At 40.4% G+C, this 14,177-nt stretch overlaps 1 protein-coding gene across 50 annotated transcripts in view; it reads right to left on the reverse strand.

Moving 5' to 3' along the window:
* The window catches only part of MAP4K4 (mitogen-activated protein kinase kinase kinase kinase 4), a 194,552-nt gene that overhangs the window by 28,192 nt on the left and 152,183 nt on the right, over positions 1-14,177 (reverse strand). For 4 of the 50 annotated variants that reach the window (XM_043603078.1, XM_043603094.1, XM_043603091.1 and 1 more), the window contains exons 14-23: positions 11,878-11,964; positions 11,087-11,299; positions 9,952-10,113; positions 7,217-7,450; positions 6,178-6,284; positions 4,611-4,762; positions 3,842-3,939; positions 3,048-3,056; positions 1,633-1,808; positions 711-831 (exon numbers count right to left, since the gene is read on the reverse strand). In XM_043603078.1, coding sequence (XP_043459013.1) covers positions 711-831; positions 1,633-1,808; positions 3,048-3,056; positions 3,842-3,939; positions 4,611-4,762; positions 6,178-6,284; positions 7,217-7,450; positions 9,952-10,113; positions 11,087-11,299; positions 11,878-11,964 — 1,359 coding nt within the window. The remainder of the gene's footprint in view (positions 1-710; positions 832-1,632; positions 1,809-3,047; positions 3,057-3,841; positions 3,940-4,610; positions 4,763-6,177; positions 6,285-7,216; positions 7,451-9,951; positions 10,114-11,086; positions 11,300-11,877; positions 11,965-14,177) is intronic. The other 46 variants (XM_043603109.1, XM_043603107.1, XM_043603089.1 and 43 more) reach the window with 23 other exon arrangements.

The following is a 14,177-nucleotide window of genomic DNA, read 5'->3' on the forward strand; positions in this document are numbered from 1 at the left end:
CCGCCTTCTTCCCACTTTCCATCCGAATGCATTGCCATTGCATGAAACACACTCAGGAAAAGTCCAAAACACTAGAAAGGCGCCTGTTCTATGTCATGGGAAGCGCATCACTTCTCTGTCTTCTAAGCTAAGAAATGAACAGACAGTTGTAAAACTGAGTAATCCGACACATTTAATATTCAACAAGTGAGGAAACTAACGTTTTGGAACACACAAGCGAGACCTCCCAACCCTTTTGCTCCACGAGGTCCTCCTTGTGACTGAGGAGGCTCATCCGCTCTTCAACTGCTCCTGCCAAAGGGCTGCTCCTGCTGAGCACTGTGGATGCCCAGAGCTGGGAGCTCTCTGCAGAACCTCTGTGGCTGCCCCACTACAGACCAGGGTCTGACTCCTCGCCCTGCAAGCTTGCTGAAGGACTCCATGTGGCTTTTCTACTGCTCAGACACAGACTGTGAGAATCGGCGTGGTGCTTGAATGAGGGCTGCCGCAAAACATGCAGAGGAGCAGCAATGTGGGGTGGAAGACCGCTAGCTACCTTCTTGGCATGCAGCACATACCTGCCTCCCTAGCCCCCGACACTCTACCCTCTGGGTCTTGTTAACATGAAAACAGATGATGATGTAGAAACAGCATGAGTGAGTGAATGAGCAAGTGGGTTAATGACTACAGGAGAAGCTCTGCCTCTAACAACAAAGAGAAGACACAGGTACCTGGCGGACGATTAGAGTGCCCTCCTTGGATGGAGTCATGGCTGGTTCACTTTCTACATCATCATGGACAATCATGGTTTTCACGGATTCTGTTTCACCATTGCTCAAATTCAGAGATGACCTATTGGAACAAAATTCAGAAGTGAAGGGCCATAATAATCCCATGAGCAGAAAACATCCAGTTTAAGATTTTTCATCTTCCCAGAGTGCTTGGGTGGCTTAGTCGGTTGAGAGTCCTACTCTTAGTTTCAGCTCAGGTCATGATCTCACAGTGTGAGTTTGAGCCCCGCATCGGGCTCCATGCTGACAGGGCAGAGCCTGCTTGGGATTCTCTCTCTCCCTCTCTCTCTGCCCCTCCCCTGCTCACTCTCTCTGTTTCTCTCTCAAAAATAAATAAATAAAACTTTAAAAAAACCAAAAAATTAAAAAAAAAAAAAAAAAGATTTTCCACTTTCCCAAAGGCGTAAGATGAGATCAGGCTACAGATATAGTTTCCTCAAAGAAAATAAATGCTTAGCTTTTCCCTTTCAACAAAGACCTTTCTGCCAGTATTGTCTGTTTTTAAGCAAAAAATTTAGGATGAATTCTTATGGTTAACGTGGTTCAATCAAACTGAAACTTCCCTTCTGTCATTTCCTCAAATTAAAAAGAAAAAATAAAATAAAATACACGTTGGGGTCTTGGGGAGAGGCACACACGCACCCGCGTGCGCGAGCACACACACACACACACACACACACACACACACACACACACACACAGAGAAGAGGGAAAAACATGAAGGCTGTCTGCTGTTGAATCCAGGAGAACTAAATGTTAAATGGCCATAGAATCAGGATAGGTTTAGAAAAAACCGGTTCCAAATGGAAAGAAAGCTCAGTGGAGACATTCTCAGCCTCTCTAAAATACACCAAGGACTGACGCTGCTCTGGTGTCCTCGGGTCCAGAGGTGGGTTCCTCAGCTCCTTCTTGTTCTACATCATCATCTTCTTCATCTGTTGTCCCTGACTCTTCACTGGATGAGGAGTAGTCTGTCACTTTGTGTGGCGGTCGCACATCTTCCACTGCTCGAAGTTCTTTGGCCAGTGCAGTCAAATCCTAATGCATAGGACAAAAAGGAGTAAGGCAAAGGGGCACACGCAGGGGGCAGTGGGAAGAAAACAGCAAATTATGAGACATTCTTCATTTTAACTACTGATAAGATAGCCACAGTATCGGTTTTGTAAAACTATTTTGTATTTACCAGTATAATTAATAAGAAGGTGAGCTCTTCAAGCTTTCGATAGAAAAGAAGCTAAAGATGTTGCACACAGTTCAAATCTCACAACAATAAAAAACAATCTGCTTACAATAAGGTAATAGTGTTTTTTTAAAACCCTAATGTAAAATTCTAGATCAACAAATGTGTGAAGGCAAATCCCTGGAGTTCTGCCCATATAACAAAGTCTTCTCTCGAGAAAACTATCCAGAAAGCAAGATTTTAGTTAAAAAGGGCTGACTGGGAGTTTTTATTTGGTGAACTCATTATTTTTAACTCTTTTATTTTTAACAATTTCAAAGCTAAGAAAAGTGAGTATATTATTCATGTCTCACTTCACAGAGTGTTAACAACTCGCCACATTCCTAAGAGGGTCCATGACACACAAAGTGAGAAAGTGCAGGCAGTGCGTGCTGCTGTCGGCAGGAGGTGAGGCACACTTCTCTGGTGCCACCTTACCCACACTTCCCTGCAACGCTGCCAACAAATACGAACATCAGACAGAACGGAAATCCACGTTCAAAGATATCATTCATAAGGAGCTTCGCTTCCCTTTACTCTTCCATACTGAGATATTTTAGTATTCACTCAATTATCCAAATATAATTTTTAAGTGTAATTATTATTTATACTCTACATTTTCATATAAAAGTCTGAAGTTTCTACTTGGGAATTACATTTGGAAGTAATGACTTTTTTTAAAAGCAGGCTATGTAGTCACTTTTCCTTTTTCTTTTTAGCAGTTCCAACTGAGTTTCCTTCTGCACAGGTAAGAAGATCTTGTTCTTTTTTGAGCTTAAGCCTCTGAAATAAGAGCGTATTGGACCTTGGGTCTTACTATTTCATAATTACAACTGTAGCTTTTTAAGAAGTTATTTTTAGAAGCTGTATTTAATAATAAATGTATGCAGTAAATTCTGTGTTAAAAAGACAAAGCAGAAGTCTAGGACTTTTGAATTCTAGAAAAGAACAAAAAGGCAAGTTGAGGGCAGAAAGGAAATGTGGATGGATTATAAGCTAAAATGAAGAGGCAGCTGGAATGTTGTTCTGCTGCAGAATCTTTCAGAGACGGGGCTTACCACTTCACCCTTCAGTGCAGTAGCAGTTTCAGTGAGCCGGAGAAGCCATCAGTGATGAAGAATGCACAGCACAAGGAAGCACGGGAGGGAGGGGAGTGAGGGAAGTACAGAAATCAATTCAAGCAAGAAATCAAAATTCCAAAAGGCTTAAAACCCCCCAATGGGCACAGTTACATGGTCAGTTAATGCAACAAGGATTAAAGACCAAGTATGAGGAAGTCAAAACTGTCATTTCTGGTACCAAAAGGCAGAATTTAAATAATAGGTGAATTGAAGAAAGAAGCTAATGTAAAAAAATTTAGTCTAAAAGCCAGTTTTGGGACATCTAGGTGGCTGAGTTGTTTAAGCGTCAGACATTGTCAGACAACACTTTTGGATTTCAGTTCAGGTCATGATCCCACGGTCATGGGATTGAGCCCCACATAGGGCTCTGCACTGAACGTGGTACCTGCTTGAGATTCTCTCTCTGCCACTCCCACTCAAAATAAATTAAAAAAAAAATTTTTTTTAAAGTCACTTTGTAAATACCCAACTTATCAAGAATACATAAAGGTTAACGCTGAGCAAAGAGGTAAAAATAAAAAGGCTTTTCTTTCTTTTGTACTTTTTGAAAAAAAATTACTATAATGGTGGGATATAAGTGTGCACAAATGTGTGAGGACATGGCACTCTTTCTAAGTCCTGAAATCTGTAAGAGGGCCCCATGAAAAAGACTGTAAGCTTCTCAACCACATATTTTTAAGAGATCTCACTCAAGCTTGGAATAAGTAAAACTGATTTTGTAGAATTCTTACAGCAGGCTTGAGAGGTCTAAAAACTTCCTTTTTATCTTCAGATTTTTTCACTGCATTTTCGAGGCGCTGAGATGGAGAGCCTTCAGATTTGGATGACGCTGTGAAATTCAAGAGCAGAAATGGATAAACATAGAGAAGTGCGTCACATAAAGCTGACCCAGCCCACCCAGCCTCTGCCTCTCTCCCCTCCTTCTCCCTCCCACTCCTGCTAGCCCCACTCAAGGCTTCACACTCAGACCTGACTCTGCTTAGCATGTATTCATAACACCTTGTTACGTTATGTCAATGACATACTGGAGGGAACTTTCACTAACTTAATATTTTGACAGTTAAAATAACCAATAATGATGACAGAGTGGATGGGAGCCTACATTCTAAGAAGTGGGTTCAAATCCCAGCTCGGACATTTAGCTAATCATCTTGGACAAGTTTATCAATCTCACTAAATTGCAGTTGCTTTAATCTGTAAAATGGAGACACAATACATTTCTCTCTCTCTCTCTCTCTTTTTCTCTCTTGGGGTCATTTTAAGGATTAAGTGAGATTATGCATATAAAGTGCTCACAATGAGAGGCATGTGTAAGCTCTCAAAAGTGAACTCTTTATTATTAAAATTATGGTAGCATTAGCAACCTGTACTGAAACATTGCTTTGTGGTATGCAGCTGTGGAAAAACCACAGTCCTTTTCACATGATTAAAAGGAACCTCCAATACACTATCATAGCCCAATACTGTTAATGAGGGAAGGGAAAAACAAAGGCATCCTACATCTCACTCTGAAGCGCTCCCCAGAGCCGCTCTGAGACCCAGGGTGGGACCCAGGCTGGGATCCTGAGTTGCTGGACCCTGAGGAGCTGCCACTGCCGGGCCTGGGCACCAGCTTCTCCACTCTCTCCCACAGCAGCCTGGGCTCAATACTGCTGTTAGAAAAGAAAAGAGAAAAGCTAATGCATTATGCCAAGATCAAGTTATAAACATATGCGTGATGTGTCCATCGATGTCTTTGAAATCTAGGTGAGAAAAAAATGGCAACATTTAACATTAAAACAGCATTTAACATTAAATTCACCAAAAGTTAATTAGGTTATTCATGGATTTTTATCTCCCAGATCCTTTTTTAAATTCAAGTATAGTTCACACATGTCACATTGGTTTTGGGTATACAAAGTATCCCAGATAATCTCATATCAAAAATGTTAAGTGACAGGCTACCATTAGCAGACCCCACATCTTCATCACAACTGACAGGAAATGCTACTGTTCAGTCTAAAAGCGTTACTATTTCTGTCACAGCTACAAACTCAGTTTCTTATTATAAAAAATTCTACTTATGTAATCACACACAAAATTATACTATTCTCACTGTCCATCAGTGCCTTCAAGGGCCAACACTTATGCAGCATACTCTGCTGTGTTAGAAACATGACAGAAAGCACAGGTTGTGATGTACCCTGGCCACGGATGCAATCAGAGCACAAGTTTGCTAGGTTACAATTAATACAGAGACTCAATCACAGGAGAATCCCACAGTCTACCCTGATCATTTAAGGACTAAGAAGGCTCTCTGCAGCTTCTGGCCTGTCTTCCATCTTAGCACTTCAAGTTCTAAAAGGCTAGATGTGCACAAGGCTAACTTCAGAGGTTTGGCGGTGATCAAGTACAAAATAGTCAACATAGTGCCCTTTCCTTCTCCTAGGACGGCACTGGCCAATGGAAATCACAGAGGATGGAAACACTCTGTAGCTGAGTAGTATAACATGGTAGTATAACATGCATGTGGCTCCTGAGCATGTGAAATGGGACTAGCACAGCTAAGGAAAATAACTTTTAATTATATTGAATTTTAATTAAGTTAAATTCAAATTTAGATAGCTGTTTAGCTATTTTAAGTAACAGAACAGCTCTACAACCTGAAAATATTATTTGGTTAACTCACTAGTTTAACACAGACTGCAAGTCAACCCTGCACTTTCTTTCATTTGTGATTTCCATACCACTCCCAAGGCATTAGGACATCCTTTAGAGGATAAACTCCCTCAGGTTACAATTGTCTCAGACTCTCCCCTGCCTTCCCTGCCTTTCCTTCCACTTGCCCTTACACAGACAGGAAGTTTTCATTTTAAAACTGCCAAACATACAACTGGATTCAGACTCTTTTTCACTATAGGCCAGTTTGCTATTATTCATGATAATGGATTTCCTGGCAGTTTTTCTTTTATAAACTGATGATTTCTTTATCCCAGATGGTTCCATGTTTATGAGCATTTTTATGAAAACAAGTATGATGGAATATTCTGTGCAGTAAACCTATTCTTAAGCTTCCCTCTTCTCTTACCTGGTGGAGTTTCTTTGACCTGCTTGGCTATTTTGCTGTCCACTGCCTTGCAGTGGGGAATCCCGACGTGACAGAACAGGGGAACGAGATGTTGTCCTCACAGGAACCTTGGGGTAGAAAAATATAGCAATTAAATTATTGAAAATGAGAAGAAAAAAATATTTCCCTACCAAAACATATTTTTACAACAGTCTGAATTATGTGAGCCTTACTATTACTACCCCTCTCCCTGATCCTTCTATGCCCTCCACTGATTCAATATGATAGAGAAAATTTAAGTCAAAGGCATCAAAGGAGCCAGGACAAACAGCCTTTCTACACTTCCGTAACATTTAAATGATGTTTGTACTGAAGCTTAGTGGCAGGGGACATACAAAGCATTTTGCTGAGGTAATGTGAGAATCAGAAAAATAAGCTCAAAGAAACCAAACAATGGTCTACAAACGGATCAGTAGGAAATGAAGACTGGTAGGAAGCAAGAAAATATTCAGAGGAAGCAAATTCCAAGTGGAGGGAAAAATTAACGAAATGAAAAAGTGCCTTTCATTTAACTTCACCATTAACTACCAAAAACAAAACAAAAAATTGAAAAACAAAAATCCCTCAATTTAAAAAGAACAAAATCATTTTTTTGGAAATGTTTATGTTAAATTTTTCTTAAAAGACCTTTTCTGAAAATTTTGATAATCATTAATGTTGCAAAACAATTTATAGCTTTTGTATAAATATGTAAGACAGCTGCTAAAATACACTTTGATTCTTTTTGTTCTAGAAGTATATTCTTTATAGACTTACTCATATATTATTTTGTTACTCTGTGTTTAAGTAGAGCACTAACAACAACCATAAAAAGCTAACTGGCCACTGGCTGAATATAACTGCCTAACTATGGAACTTTCCCCACTGTAAAAAGTTCCTTTGAAGTTTCACTGCCCCTTCATTCTGGTGAAGCCATCATACCCTTAATTAAAATAAATAATTTTTTTTTTAAATAACAAAATGGAAAAAAGAAGCACACATCTGTCTTTCTGCTTCTTACCCTTGGAGGCACCTCGTCACTGTCTGATCTAGACCAAGCCTTTTGGGTGGGGTCAGGTACCTCCGACTTAGAGTCAGAACTCTGACTTAGCACCTCACTGCGGGAAGGTGGACATGGGTCCTGAGAGCGAAGATGGTGGTGTGCAAATTTGGGAGGAGAAGGGTCACTGAAGGAATGGGATCGCGAGACAGGGGAAACATTGTTCTTGAGAGATGCCAGGTGGGACCACTGTACCTTACAAGAAAACAAAACACAAAACATTCAATGCGTTCTGCATAAAACGCTTTTCTGGTCAATACCAAATCCAAAACAAGAAGTAGGGGAAGGCAAACTGGGGCAATACAGTACTCGGTAAGCCAAGCAGTGGAACAGTTATACTTCTAAGGGACGAAGCAGTCTGGGGAACACAATATATAGAAAAAAGCAAATTTACATTTATAAAGAAAACTCTTTTAATATCCAGACTAACATTACAGATAGCAGTAAACACAAAGATTAAGGAAACAAAACAAAATCACACAAAAAAACCCTCACAGACTCCTAGTCCTAAAAGGGAGGACAACATGCTACATGCACATCCACATCAAAGCAGAGAGTGGACAGGCAGAGAGAGGGAGAAAAGAAAAACCACAAGACAGACACTGCCATACATGCAGACCTATCTATCCATCCTCACATCACCTGGTCTCGTAAAATTTCAGACCAAATAACCACAGAACACATTTAATGAGCAAAGACAAACCCCTATGTGTTGGCAGACTACAGCAATACAACTTAAAAACAGCCAACTTTTCAAATACACCAATTTTCTTTCTTTCTTCTCTCAAGTCATAAAACACTCATGCTTTAGAGATTGCTATACATGTTCACAGTAGTTACAAAAAAAGGAATTTTGGTTTCTTTAGGAATATTCAATACTATCATTCCCTCTGCTGCTGCTACTGGAGTATGCCTTCTACTTGACAATTGAAACAATGTTAACAACAACTTGTCACCTGAGTTAATCTGGTTGCTTTTAAATTGGGAAAATAATCTCTGAAATAATCTGTATTTTATTATATTAGATTGCAATTTATATAATTCCAGCTATGCTATTATATCAACGCACTTAATGAGAACTAAAAATACCAAATCACAATTGGCTCAACCTTTCTAAATGCAAGATTCAGAATAAGTCCCATAGGAGAGGGACAAATTCCACTTACTGGCATAATCCCAGACTGCTTAAATGTTTAAAATTTTCAGGTGGAAAAATGTGAAACAAAGCATTATCTGCAACTATAATAAAAATTGGGTTTAAAAATAGAATCCTATGTGAACAGTCTCCTCAAAGAATTTTTTCATAAGCATAGGTTTCAGCCCAAAGCAACTTTAGGTAAAAAGAAGAAAAGGGAGACTATAATCATTAACATAAAAGTAGCCTACATAATTCAGGAACTCCTATTTTCTAAATTGTTAGTGGCCAAATAGATAAAAATTTTCTATTTGCTGTAAGTTTAACTTTCAGAATAAAAAGTTTAGTCCTGGACTCTTCATCCAAATGTTGTTAAACAAACCTACTGTACTAGTCCCTCTTCCCTTCCCTCTCCCCCCTTTTAACCTGTACTGTTTTCTTCACAATCTGGCTTGTGGCTCAGCTCTTCTGTGAATCAACACACTGCTGACTGCATGCAAATTCCTCCCTGTCCCCTAACGCCCCCCACCCCACAAACACATGCTTTGCTTATTAGGTCTGGTCCTTCTTCTTTTTTCTTCTTCTTCTTCTTTTTTTTTTTTTTAAACAACTCCTCCATACTGGGATTATTTATTGTAAAGCATGTTCAAATCCTCCTTGGGATTTTTTTTTTTTTTTCTGAACACCACAGCTACTTCAATCACAAGAATATGAACTTTTGTCCCCAAACACATGCAAGCATCCGTGACAAGTCAACTCAGGCTTCAAGGTGCCAAATGTCTAAATGTTATTTATTTTCAGTAAGAGAATGGGAATCTGTATTTTAAGGACCTCTCAGATCTTTGACATGGATAATCCCTGCTATTAACTGTTTTCTCTGGACAGGACAGAGGGTTCTCTTTTAACCACATAGCACTCAGCCCAGGGGTTCTCCCTCACCTAGACAAGGCAGAATGCTGTGGTCAACCTAATGAAAGGACCTTTCCCCTGGCCTACTTCAGGGAAATGCATACTGAACCTACTAGATCATATCTTCTTTTGGATCTTGAACCTTTTGAGAATCTAATGAAAGGCCCTTTTCCCAGAAAAAATAGGTACATTTGGACAAACCAAGAAATTCTATATGTAATTTCAACTGGGCTGTCACTGGATTTCCAAAAGCCCACTCATGCAACTGGCCAGGAACCAAGGATCAAAGGTTAAGAAAAGGTTCTGGTTCTCCCTCTATGTACTTTCTAAAAACAAACCTGAAAAATTTTTGAATTAGAGAAAGGAGGCATTTGTTTATGAGCATCTGAGTTAGGAAAGACAAAAAGACTAAAAGAAGTAATCACTGAATCTAGATATCCTTAATGAGTATAATAAAAATCTTTTTAAAAAATCCTTCTTTTCTCTATCAACTAAGGGGATATCACCTGTAAGTTAATTTAGAATCACTCCTGCAAATCTCTTTTCTTCCTAATGTGGTAACAAACCAATCCATGAATGTTACAAGCAGGCCCATGGCTTAGTGAACTACCGTGTGAGTCACCTCAGCCCACAGCCACCGGGCTGTTGCTACCTGTGGCTCAGCTGGTCTCTGCAGGGCAGGATGCACAGACTCGGAGTTGCCATTGGAAAAAGACTCTGATCTGGAAGGCACTGGTGGCTCCAATACTCTGCCTGTCTGCTTAGACTGGGCTTCAGGGGAGCTGTGGTTAGTTTTCCTAAATCTATCTTCCACCTGCATCAGAGAATTAGAAGACATAACTCAGTGTTAGTAGGGAAAAGCAGAGATCCCAAAGAAAGCTTGAGTGGAAGGGCCCTAGAGAGAAATTTTCTCTTTTCTCTAGCTACAAGGAAAGAGAGGAGGCAAATATAATAGGGCTAAAATTCAATTTGAGATAAAGAAATATGAAAATAAAAATAAAAATTAAGCCTTTAAAATCTCCTGGCAAGAATTCTAAGATTGTACATGACGATAAACTAGAAAAAAAAAAAATGAACGTCACAACTAACTACACCAAAAGATTAAGATTAGAAGATTATCATCAGGAATTCAAAACACATTTCATCGTACCCAAAACAAAGGCATTCTAGGATGCGGAGAACACTTGCTCCTAGAATCTACTCTCTGTGAGGGTGAGACGTGGTGGAAGGGTGCCACCTACAGGCCAGGTTTCAACACACTGCAGAAGTCAACCAGCTTCCAGGACTCCTAGTATTCCAAAAGTTACCGCTTTGCCACATCATCACCAGGAGGCTCTGGGTGGCCCAACTGCACCAATTTCATTAACAAATCACAATCAGTGATTTGTTAAAAAAGTCAGTATAATTGGGCTATAGGCACTGTTCATTTTCATGGTGGTTTTGGAAAAATAGTTAACCAGGCCACCATCCCCTTATGTACATTTTAGGAATGATTTTGCCATATAATCTTCCCTCTGTTTAGTGCTCACTTCACCCAAGAGTTGTTTTACAGAGGCACTCTGGTCGTCTCTGGAGAAAACACCAAGCAGATAAGGGACCGCAGGCAAGTGTCCTTTCACTTGTCTGAACCACATTTTCTTGGCTAGAAAACCAAAAGACTGGCTCTGATCTGCTCTCTGTGTCCCTGTCTAAGCTTACTATTACACAGCTCTTAAGAGTCATTCTACTACTTCCCAGGGAATGAGCAACACCGGATCAATATTTAAGCAACAAAGGAAAGAAAATACCTCTCGGGTTCTGTCAGTGGGCTCATAGTGGGGCTTAGGCTCTGGAGCGTGATAGCTTGGCTTGCTCCTTTCCTGCTGCGGTGGCTGCTGCTGCTGCGGGTGCGGCCTCCTGTGGTCATGCTGTAGAGACAGGAGATATGCTTGTTCTTGTTGCAACTGCCTCTGGAGCCTCTCTGCCTGCCGGTGCTCCTCCATCTCCCGCCATCGGCACTCCTTGGAGAGGGAGAGGAGAACACTAAATCTATGGGCCACCGCACAACTTGCCTCTTCTCTGGATTCATTCTCAACTTTTCACAAAGACCATGCCTTCCCCCCCACCTTTTTTTAATCACAGAGCAAAATGACTGGGATTTTAAATAGCGTATTACCTGTGGAAAAATATGACAGCTTGTTGCTAACCATAATATCACTGGACAGAGAGAGAATTCAATTAAAAGTTGGTTTTGGTGGTTTCAAAAGTTAGTGTACTAGGCAAAAATCCTATGGCATGTGCTTTGAACTTTCAGCCTTTGGCATTCTAGTTTGTTCACTGAATGCCAAGTTCTGTTCAAACCCTTGCTATCTACCAAAGAGAACAGTTAACTCTTTAACAGGAAATAAGTAAGTAAATAGAAGCCACCTCGAAATGTGCCCAAAGCAGCATGACCACAGAGGACATCTCCATTTGAGCCTGTCAGCCCACAACGCTAACCAAAATGGTCTGGTAATCACCACGGCTATGCCCAAAGCTCAGGGGAGGGATAGAGAAATGAGCCCTAATGCTACGGAACAAGACAGATACAGGGCGTTACCAGTAACATGGCCTGCTCCTGGAGCAGCTGCTGCTGAAGGATTTCCAAGTGCCGCTGCTCCTCTTCTAGCTGTCGCCTGATATACTCCTGTCACACAGAAATTACCCAGCGATCAATTTATCCCAAAGGAAAGCATCAGAACCACCTGAATGGAGCACCAAGAACCATTTGCCCCAATGGTCTTCAGTGGTAATTCACTTAGTGATGGATATATTATGAAACATATAGTGAAAGATTGTCCCCAAGATCTTCAAATTGGTCAACGAAGATCTAAAGAGTCTAATAAATGATGATATACACTCTACTGATATACACAAAAGTATCTGATAGTTCTTCTGTAAGAACGCAGCTGTTAAACACAATTGCAGGATTTCAAAGAACCAGGATATTCCTCTTAAGGATGGTAGACCAGAGAAATCAAGTTTAATTAGATAAGAAACCAGAGGGTTCTCATTGCCCTAGAGGGTTCCGATGAATCATTTAAAACAAGCATGGATTGCCAATTTTTAAAACCCCAAACCAAAACCCGTTTTAATATTAAAACAGAACAAACATGATTTGTGTTTTCTCTGATGACACAGAAGGTACCTGGAATGACTGTATTCTGAAAGCCATAATCTGTGAACACCAGACTCAGGTGGTTTCTCACAAATGAACAGGCCCAGGCTCTTCAAGAAGAGACTGAGAGTGTGTGTGTGTGTGTTTGTGGGGAGGGGGCGGGGAACTTATTTTCAAGGGGAAGAGAATGACAAGCCTCTGGATCAATGAAAACAGGTACATACCCAAAACATGTAAAGAGGAGAAATCCAACCTTGAAGTTGCATGCATATTTAATAGACTAGGAAATCAAGAGACGTTTGGAAATCTCAGATCTTTAGAAAACCCTCAACCTTCCATTTTCTCAGTATCCTCGTTTGAGAAATGAGTATCAAGAATATTCTTGGGGCACGTGGACGGCTCAGTTGGTTAAACGTCTGACTTCAGCTCAGATCATAATCTCATGGTTCGGGAGTTCAAGCCCCATGTCGGACTCTGGGCTGACAGCTCAGAGCCTGGAGTCTGCTTCAGATTCAGTCTCCCTCTCTCTCCCTGCTCCTCCCTCGCACTCTGTCTCTCTCTCTCTCTCAAAATGAAACAAACATTTAAAAAAAATTGGGGCGCCTGGGTGGCTCAGTTGGTTAAGCGGCCGACTTCAGCTCAGGTCATGATCCCGCGATCCGTGAGTTCGAGCCCCACGTCGGGCTCTGTGCTGACAGCCCAGAGCCTGGAGCCTGTTTCAGATTCTGTGTCTCCCTCTCTCTGACCCTCCCCCGTTCATGCTCTGTCTCTCTCTGTCTCAAAAATAAATAAATGTTAAAAAAAAAATTTAATAAAAAAAAAAAAAACATTCTCTTGAAACTCTCAAGATTTTTTGTAAGGCTCAAATAGGACACAGACATTAAACAACTCTGAAATACAAACAAAAGAAGTTTCCTTCCTTTTCAAGAAGGAAAAAACCTAACTGTTCCAGAAAGGGAGTAGACTAAGAGATCTAAGAAGAGAAGTTTTATTCTGAAATTCACATTACGTCTTTACAGTGTCTAATGCTGACCATCCACTTGTACCATGGAACATATTTTAAAATAAAAATAGCTATACATCTGAGCTGGACAGAAGTTTTAGTTAACCAATAATTCTGGTTTAGAGAATGCAGGATAACACAAATCATGACATATACATTTCCTCAGAAACCTTTATCTTATAAAATAAACTTTACCCAAAAAAGCCAATCTGGGGGAAAGTGTATCTAGAAGGGCATTTGCAAAGACACTCTGATTCCAACCTGGGCTCCAAGTCCCATTCCTCTTAGCCTAACCTTCCACGGCACATGCTATGCCAAGCACTGACCTAGCATGACATGTGGCCTTCCCCTGCAACAGCTGAGAAAGGAATCTGAGTTCCAACTCACCTCTTCTTTGAACTAGACTGAAATGAACCATAACTTGAAAGACCAAATTAGTACAGTCGTTTTGTCTTTTTGCCTTCAAAACACAAGGACAACCAGGAAAGTCACGTCTATCCAAACCACAAATGTCCTAACATACAATGAGCACGAAGAATACAATCATACATGTATACAAACATGCAGAAGTGCAGTTTCTTACAGCACTGTTAACACGAAAGATTTTGCAACAGAACAAGGAAAGCAGAATAAAACTACTTTGATACCTATCTATTTTCAAGAAGAGGTAAAGGATACTTGCTATACACTGCTAGGAATTTACCCAAGGGATACAGGAGCGCTGATGCATAGGGGCACT

The sequence above is a fragment of the Prionailurus bengalensis genome, chromosome A3 (genome assembly GCF_016509475.1).
Source record: "Prionailurus bengalensis isolate Pbe53 chromosome A3, Fcat_Pben_1.1_paternal_pri, whole genome shotgun sequence".
NCBI classification, from domain to species: domain Eukaryota; kingdom Metazoa; phylum Chordata; class Mammalia; order Carnivora; family Felidae; genus Prionailurus; species Prionailurus bengalensis.